Source organism: Mauremys reevesii, linkage group 7, assembly GCF_016161935.1.
Source record: "Mauremys reevesii isolate NIE-2019 linkage group 7, ASM1616193v1, whole genome shotgun sequence".
Classification (NCBI taxonomy): domain Eukaryota; kingdom Metazoa; phylum Chordata; order Testudines; family Geoemydidae; genus Mauremys; species Mauremys reevesii.
The window spans coordinates 74,402,175-74,411,372 of record NC_052629.1 but is presented as its reverse complement, the minus strand read 5'-3'; the positions used below and the strand labels follow the sequence as shown (position 1 = coordinate 74,411,372).

At 48.6% G+C, this 9,198-nt stretch overlaps 1 protein-coding gene across 1 annotated transcript; it reads left to right on the top strand.

Annotated features, from left to right (window-relative positions):
• Positions 1–262: 262 nt before the first annotated feature.
• Positions 263–3,105, top strand: GPX1 (glutathione peroxidase 1). Its single transcript, XM_039546104.1, has 2 exons — positions 263–556; positions 2,421–3,105. The coding sequence occupies exons 1-2, from the start codon at positions 338–340 to the stop codon at positions 2,769–2,771; spliced, it is 570 nt and encodes a 189-aa protein (XP_039402038.1). The 5' UTR covers positions 263–337; the 3' UTR covers positions 2,772–3,105.
• The last annotated feature ends 6,093 nt before the right edge of the window (positions 3,106–9,198 follow it).

The window sequence follows — 9,198 nt, the reverse complement described above, 5'->3', positions numbered from 1 at the left end:
CAGCGCACCTTCGCCCTAATGGTCTCACCCCTTATCGGGCCTCACTACTCCCGCCCCGAATTTTAATTCCTGAAGAAAACACTGGCTCCCCAGGGCACAGCGAGGCCAGCCGCAGTCCGGCTGTAGCGCTACCCTCCGGGGCACTGAGACGCCGGTCCGGCCCGGTCCCTGCTGCTGGGGCTGGGCCCCCACCCCCCGGACTCTCCCACCCGAGCACTGTGCGTGGCCGTCTCTGGGGGCCGGCCTTGGCCAGGCCCCGCCCCGCTGGGGGGCCGGGACCGCCCAGCGGCTCCTGCCTGGGCTCGGCTCCCGACCCACACAAACCCTGTGCGATCCTATGGCGGCCGGGCGGCTGGCTGGGCTGCAGGCGCGGCCGCTGGGCGCGGCGGAACCGCTGGCGCTGGGCTCGCTCCTGGGCCGCGTACTCCTGGTGAGCAACGTGGCGTCGCTCTGAGGCACCACGGCCCGGGACTTCGCCCAGCTCAGCGAGCTGCAGAGGCGCTACGGGCCCGGGCTGGCCGTGCTGGCCTTCCCCTGCAACCAGTTCGGCCACCAGGTACCGACGGGGACAGGGCGGGCGGCTCTCTGCGCGGGGGCGGTGGGGCGGGAGGCAACTGCTCGCACAGCCCAGCTCGGGAGGCCCTGCACCCGCTTCCTGTGCTGTAGCGATCCCGGCTACAGCCTCTGATCCCTCCCCCCCCAGCGGCCGCGAGGGGCCTCGCAGGGCAACTGCGCAGCTAGCATGGGGGGGCGGGCTCTGGGGTGGCTTTCAGGAGAAGAGGTTTAAATGCTTGAGACCTCCCTCCACAGGCCCTGCTGCCCCCCACTCAGGCAGGGGCGGCTCTATCTAGGGTGCCAAATCTAGGGGGCGTCTGGGGGACGACTGGACCTGCCGCAGGCATGACTGCGGAGGGGGTGCTCGTCCTGCGGCTCGGCTGGACCTCCCGCAGGCATGACTGCGGCAGCTCAAGCGGAGCCGCCGTGTCCGCGAACCGTCCGCAGCCGCGGGGGGTACAGCCGAGCCACGCGGGACCAGCGGACCCTCCGCAGTCATGCCTGCGGGAGGTCCGCGCATGACTGCTTGGGGCGGCCAAAAATGCTAGAGCTGCCCCTGCCTGCAGGGCATGTGCCCCCGAAAGGGATACATCCCCATAACTCTTCAGAGCTGCTCCCTGCATCTGGTCTCCAGTACATGGCTTCCTCCTATCAATTGGCCAGACTACATTCTAGCTGGCCTAGTGACTGCTATGCCGCGCCGTGTCAGTGGTGTACAGCTCCAGACCCGCCAGGGCTGTGTCTACCTAGGCAGTGTGATTGGAGCAGATGTAGGCATGCCTGTGCTCGCCTTAATCTAGCTAACGGGTAACAATCGTAGTGTAAACGTCGTGATGTGGGCTAGTAACAAGCCTGCTGGGGATCCTGTTCTCTGCCCATGTCTCTGTGCTGCTACTGTTGCCCGTGCTTGCTCTGCATTCCCATCTTCATGCACAGTCACAGCAAGCCGAGGTTGAAGTTAAGTGGATTGGCTAGGGTGCTAGTTGGCATGGCGTTATCGCAGAATGTTCTTCTTGCGTCCCAGCAGTGCTGGTAACTGAGCAAAACGGCCTGGGGCAGAGGGTGGGGTGGGGTAATAGAGGGTCTGAAAGGGAAGTGTTTTGGCAAAACAAACAGACCTGCAGCCTTTCTTTGTTCAGTGTTACTACTGTTACTACACTACTTGCTAGTGTAAGGTTTAGGGCTACAGCAGACTCTCCTTAATTGGCACTAGTTACCAGGCGCTGTTGCAAAATAAACAATGTTGTGAATTAGCAAATAAGATATCAAGGGCATTGCTGCATAGAATGTATCTAGGCAAAAAGTGTGCTTGTGATAATAAATGTGCCAGATGGAAGAGGCTGACTTGCATTTCTGTTCACCCATATTGCCAAGGGTGCTAGGCAATGTTTCCTTTCATTTTTTCCATCCATGTGTGGAATAAATTTTGCTATGTGCACTGAGGTATGTGCAGCAGAGGAAACAATAAAACCCTAGATATATATTATATTTTTGAAGAAGTTACCATAGGGATAATTACTCCAGCCAGGGCAGGTTAGGCATTTTAGAACTCAGTACTCAAAGAATTAAATTTAAGTGTAAGAGCAATACAAATTATGAAATGCATAGACCAGGCAAAACACTAAAATAACACTTTGAAAGAATAAAATTACAGAGAATATATGTGCATTGCAGGAAGTACCAAGAAGTAACAACAACAATAATACAAGTATGTGTTGGGAGATGAATGTGAAAGAGTGTCTGTGTATCTGTGTCTGTGTGTCTTGTTTGCTTCCCGGAATGGAGGTGAAAACTCTGTCTTGAATACATTCCAATTGTTGGTGTTTATCCTTGCAATAGATCACACTTCCTTCTTCTCTTAATAGGAGAATGCTACCAATGAGGAGATCCTACTTTCCTTAAAGCATGTCCGCCCTGGCAATGGTTATGAGCCCAACTTCACCATATTTGAGAAGTGTGATGTGAATGGGGCAAATGCTCACCCACTCTTCACTTTCCTGAAAGAGGCACTCCCTTTTCCACATGATGATCCAATGTCGCTGATGACCAACCCACAGTACATCATCTGGTCTCCAGTGTGCAGGAATGACATCTCCTGGAACTTCGAAAAATTCCTCATTGGGCGTGATGGCGTGCCCTTCAAGCGCTACAGCAGGCACTTTGAAACTATCAAGATCCAAGATGATATTGAAAAGCTCCTTCAGCATGTCCCATAGAATGTTCTCAACCAAGCCAAAGTCCTGCTGAAACTTTTCTCTCTCCTCAGCTCTGCTTTATCTCTGCTTCCTGTTGAGTCATTTTGCTAGCCTTCTTGTCCCTAGCCTGGACAGCCCGCTCTTTCTGTGACCTCTTTGCTCTGCAAGTAAAATGCTATTGTCCATGGAAGTTTTACTCATGAAGGTGCTTCTTCCAAATTCTTCAGGAGAAGCACTTGATGTATTCTGTAAAAGTTGCATGTGAATTTTTAGCAAACTACCGCAGGGGAAGCAGCCCTGAGTCTGGGTAGCTTGTGAGCCTTTGTATTACTAATACAATTCCTGAAGACCAGAAGTCTGTTTTTTTCTGTGTAAGGTTACTGCCTGGTTAGCCATGGGGTGTTGGGTATTTGTGTCTCATGGCTTCTTTAGTTTTGAAGGGCCATGCAGAAGGGGCTTCCACATTGCACCATCATTTTCAAGATTTTAATGGTCCCTTCCGGCCTTTGATCATCTTGTCTGACCTGCTTTATATCACTCGCCATTATATTCCACACAGTTACCCCTGTATAGAGCCCAATAACTTGGGTTAGACTTGGAGGGGTGGGGAGGGGTTTCAGTCCCCAGGAAACTAAACTGTTGTGTGCCACAGACAGAGAACAGAAGAGGCTGAGGTGCCACCAATGCCTAAGGGCCCTGCAATGGCAGAGAAATGATATAGGGAGACATGCCCAACCTAGCAATACACACCCCATGCGTCAGAGGAAGGGAGTTGCTCCACCACCCCTCCCCACCCCTCCAAGTCTCAGCCAATTGGACCTGGTAGAAAATTCCTCCCTGACCCCAATCAGATGATCAGTTTGCCCTTGAGCTTGTGAGCATCCTTTGTAAAATGATCTGCTAGCTCACTGGTGTACTGGACCCTGATTCAGAAGCTCTGCAAGCACAGTGCCTGATATCAAGTTGTTTGTGTTACAGTTCAGGGCAACTGCACCTGTATTTCCCTCTGTGGCCCAGCAAGGGCACCTGCTCCAGGCTCCTCAGGAAGGTTCCTCCTTGGACAGTCTCTCTCTGCCTCCTGACCCAGGTCTTTCCAGACTGCACAGCTCCCTGCCTGGGCTGTGACCTCCCCAGCAACACCTGGCTGCCTAAATCAGCCTGCTGTACTTTTCTCCTCAGAGACAGTAACCAGTGTAAGTACCACAGTTAGACTACCCCACAGCTCTTTCTACACAAGGACATTTATTTCTAAGGTAACAAGCATTACAGAGAAAACATACTATTAAAAAAAAAAACTAAATGCCTACTAATCAACTTATCTCTGGCCAGTGAACAGTCCTTCAAACCCCACCTAGAAGTTTTCCTGTGGTCCCTCATAAGTAAGTCAGTTACTCCTTTATACAGCCGGTCTCTGAACTGTTCTCCTGTAACAGGTGAGCAGCAGACAAGAGGTCCCATCCCCTCCCATACCCCAAGTATGAAGCTTCAAAAGCTGAGTCCCTCATGGGAGTTTGCAGTCTGCCTAAGGATTCCACTTCACACGTATTTTCCACAAAGATCAGTTGTGTCTGCTATGTTGTTCAGCATCGGCTTCTGAAGCCCACAGTACTTGCCAGAGATTGCATTAATTCTTCCTCCCAAAGAATTTCCAGTTAATCCCACAATAACACAAACACTTTCATTTTTAATACAATGAACTCCTAAAATACTGAAAATTTCAATTCAATATGGTTTGCGCAGAATGTTGCAAGAAATTGCAACGTCCTGCCTCTTGTCTGTGCCCTAGACAGGAGGCAGAGAACAATAATTGAGTGGAGGGCACTCTGCTTCTTAAACAGGGTCATATACAGCATCAAATAGATCAACATTATGATGTTTCATGCACAAAGGACTTGTTAGACCACAACTTGTGGGAGAAATGGCATGAAGGAAATAACAGATAAGTACCATATCTGGTCTCTGTGACTTGGGGCTTGTGCACATGGGAACGTTATGCTAGTAGAAGATAAGGTGTGAATTTAAACTGATACATGGGTGTAACTCCAGTGTGGGCACTCATGCTGGTATAAGAATGAATTTTTTCGGGTTAGTGCATGTCACTTGGAAGGGTTTTACTCTCTTATACCAGAATAAGTGTCTGTGGAGGGTATGTGAGAGTTAATCTGTTTAACTCTATTGGTAAAATTTTGGTGGGTAGACAAGCACTGATATGTCAAGGCACATATGAGCTGCACACTACTCCCCTGCAGTGGGTTGGGGAGAGGGGACAGTAACTTGCTGAACAAGTTACCCCAGCAGCACTGTGTTTGGACAGTTAAAGGGAGTGGCTAAGTTATGTTCATGGCTTTTTTTGGGGGTGGGGGTGGGGGAGGTTGGCTGTCACAAAATATTTTCCCCAAAGGAAACAAACTAATGCAGGATTGGGTAATCAAGGCACAACTGACTAGGCCCATTTCTCATGGGAAATAGCATCCTGTTCCCTATGGGGAGGAACACCTAATCCTTGCACAAAGCTGCCCAGTTGCAAAGCCCTTGCGGGTGGGGGTGGGGTAGCCTCTCCATTGTATTCTAGCTGAGTTGTGCCAAACACACCAGTACCTATTGGCTTGGGGAAGGGAGGAGGTGGTGTACTTAAAAAAATAACACTACTTCAACTGCTATATTTCTAAATGGTTCTGCTTTCTTCAGGGAGCGTCTCTGCATCTCCCGTACTAATAAAAACTTGTTCTTTTCTCCTGCATGTGGCCCAACCCTTCTATGGCGCTGTGTAATAAGGTGGCAGCAGATGTGAGTGCCAATGTTCCGCTTTCATGTAGGTCTGAGTAATGGTACTTGGAGCTGAGTGTTGCAGTGTTTACCACATTATTACTCAAGCTTCACTCCACCCAGTGAAAAACAGGATGTCTGTTTAATTTCTGTATGTGCAAGGGCTTCAGTGTATGGTTAAACAGTTGCCTAATTTTGGTAGGGTCTTCCTCTTTCACTTAAGTCTCCACCTCTTACTATAACTGATAAGAGCTGTTGGAAGGAGATGTTAACTGTATTTTTGGGCTGCAGGCAGCATAGAACATTTTAAAGTATAGCTTGAATAATGAGAGGGGTGTGTGTGAGTGAGAGAGAGAGAGAGAGAGAAATATTTATGTCCTGGCTTCTGCAGAAGTTTAGCGCTAATAACAATGAGGCTGAAGGCAATATAACAAGGATGTCAGTACAGATTTCCTAGTCTATTTTAAAGCCTTTCAATCAAGGGCATTTTTAAAGAGCAGGATGGTGGGAATCTGGACTGCCTGATACTAAACTCTGGATCAAGAAATACCAACTACCAGCACCTGGGGTGCAGTACAAGTTTCAATTGTGCTCTTTTAGGAACATAATTGCTACAGTGGATCAGACCAGTGTCCATCTACTGCAGGATCCACTTACATCAGCCAGATACTTCAAGAAAAATCCAAGGATCCCTGTAGTGGATGTTTATAGAATAACAGGTCCATAAGGGAAATGTCTGAAACCCAAGCTGTCATCAACTTCACAGGAAAAAGCATTTTCATTTGCAAAATTAAATGGGGAGTGTATCTAATGTGATGGCACAAACCTGTCTCCAGATAGATGGCACCAGACACATTGGAACAAATAGCTTTCTGTAATCAGCACAATGGATGAGCAAAATCCTGTTAATTTTCACAGCTGCCAAAAAGGGTTATTGGGTTAAATATTGGGGAACCCATGGTGATTAATATGGCATCTGGATCTGTGACTTTTCTGTGCCATATAATGGAAGAGAGATTTTACTGCAGGGGTCTGTCTTGGTAGCGGAACTGAGGGCAAGAGCTAGGAGGCCCTTTCTAACAGTTGCTCAAGTGTTTCCCTTAACTCAGGTCCAGTCCTTACAAAATCAAGTGTGCCGGTGCTTTTACCTCAAGAGCCCGGCCTGTCAGGGGACAGAGGCTAAAGCTTGAATCAGCACAGGTAATCAGCTGCTAACACAACCTGTAGTAAAAAAAACAGGAGTACTTGTGGCACCTTAAAGACTAACAAATTTATTTGAGCATGAGCTTTCGTGAGCTGCAGCTCACTTCTTCGGATGCATAGAATGGAACACACAGACGGGATATTTATACATACAGAGAACATGAAAAGGTGGAAGTATGCATACCAACAGGCAGAGTCTAATCAATTGAGAGGAGCTGTCGTTAGCAGGAGGAAAAAAACTTTTTGAAGTGATAATTAAGATGGCCCATAGAAGGTGTGAGGAGAACTTAACATAGGGAAATAGATTCAATTGGTGTAATGACCCAACCATTCCCAGTCTTTGTTTAGGCCACAGTTAATAGTATCTAGTTTGCATATTAATTTAAGTTCAGCAGTTTCTCTTTGGAGTCTGTTTTTGAAGTTTTTTTGTTGCAAAATTGCCACCTTCAAGTCTGTCACTGAGTGGTTAGAGAGGTTGAAGTGTTCTCCCACTGGTTTTTGAATGTTATGATTCCTGATGTCAGATTTGTGTCCATTTATTCTTTTGCGTAGAGACTGTCCGGTTTGGCCAATGTACATGGCAGAGGGGCATTGCTGGCACATGATGGCATATATCACGTTGGTAGATGTGCAGGTGTACGAGCCCCTGATGGCGTGTCTGATGTGATTAGGTCCTATGATGGTGTCACTTGAATGGATATGTGGACAGAGCTGGCATCGGGCTTTGTTGCAAGGATAGGTTCCTGGGTTAGTGTTTATGTTGTATGGTGTGCGGTTGCTAGTGAGTATTTGCTTCAGGTTGGGAGGCTGTCGACTGGCCTGTCTCCCAAGATCTGTGAGAGTGAGGGATCATCTTTAAGGATAGGTTGTAAATCTTTGATGATGCGCTGGAGAGGTTTTAGTTGGGGGCTGTAGGTGATGGCTAGTGGTGTTCTGTTATTTTCTTTTTTAGGCCTGTCCTGTAGTAGGTGGCTTCTGGGTACTCTTCTGGCTCTGTCAATCTGTTTCTTCACTTCAGCAGGTGGGTATTGTAGGTTTAAGAATGCTTGATAGAGATCTTGTAGGTGTTTATCTCTGTCTGAGGGATTGGAGCAAATACGGTTGTATCTTAGAGCTTGGCTGTAGACAATGGATCGTGTGGTGTGTCCGGGATGGAAGCTGGAGGCATGTAAGTAAGTATAGCGGTCAGTGGGTTTCCGGTATAGGGTGGTATTTATGTGACCATCGTTTATTAGCACAGTAGTGTCTAGGAAATGGACCGCTTGTGTGGATTGGTCTAGGCTGAGGTTGATGGTGGGATGGAAATTGTTAAAATCTCGGTGGAATTCCTCGAGGGCTTCTTTTCCATGAGTCCAGATGATGAAGATGTCATCAATGTAGCGCAAGTAGAGTAGGGGCGTTAGGGAACGAGAGTTAAGGAAGCGTTGTTCTAAGTCAGCCATAAAGATGTTGGCATACTGAGGGGCCATGCGGGTACCCATAGCAGTGCCACTGACTTGAAGGAAGATATAGATAGATAGATAGATAGATATATACACACTACAACCTGTAGTGTGGATGCAGGCTAGCCCCATTCAAGTCCCTTTAACCCTCCCAATGCATTCCCACAATTCCCCCTGTATGCCCAGAGAGGGCAGGCACATTCTCCTGCCATTCACTGGGAAATAATTCATTCACTGAGAAAGAATTGTGGGATGGCATCTGGCTAGAGACAACGCTGTAGGTGCCAAAGCAGTTCAGGTATTAGATCTCGTGCTAGAGCAAATCCCCAGATGCCTTAGTACATGCATGTGTGGGTGCAGACCCAGTGTGGGCACAGGAGTTCAAGCGTTATCTCATAGTATGGCCATGCTCATTGAGTTCAGCCCATTCAAGAGAAGGAATGAGTGTAGATAACTGGGTTAATGCTCTGCAGCCAGACCCTGAGAGTCACATTTAGACAACAGGAACCTCTGAGCTGGTTAGGAAAGAAAAAGTTGGTTCAATTCTGTTCCTGCAATTTAAGAGGAAACCCTAAATTAGGTTAGATTAGTTAAAATAAGACTAGGGGGAGTGTACTGTCTTGCTTCTCATAGCACACCCGAGGGGCTCCTTGTACCCTTCCATCACCACCACTCCCTTCCCAGCTCCCTGTGGGCCACCCTCCCATCCACCTCTGGTGCAGGGACTCCATGCAACTCCCTGTCCTCGTTCATGGCAAGGTTGTTGTGTGTTCTCCAGTCCCTGCATTCTACCTCCATGCTAGTGGCTCTGTGTCCCTCTTGTCCCCCTTCTGATACCATTATCCCCCTGCTCAGGGCTAGCTCTGCATGCCCCAGTCCTAGGTCTCCCATGCTCCCACCAACCAGGGTCTTTTGTGCTGCTGCTGCTGCTGCTGCTGCTGCTGCCGCCGCCCCCCCCCCCCTCCGGGATCCCCATTTTCCCTTCCACCACTTGGCAGGGCCTCTGTTCCCTTCTGCTATTACCATTCTTATTTATT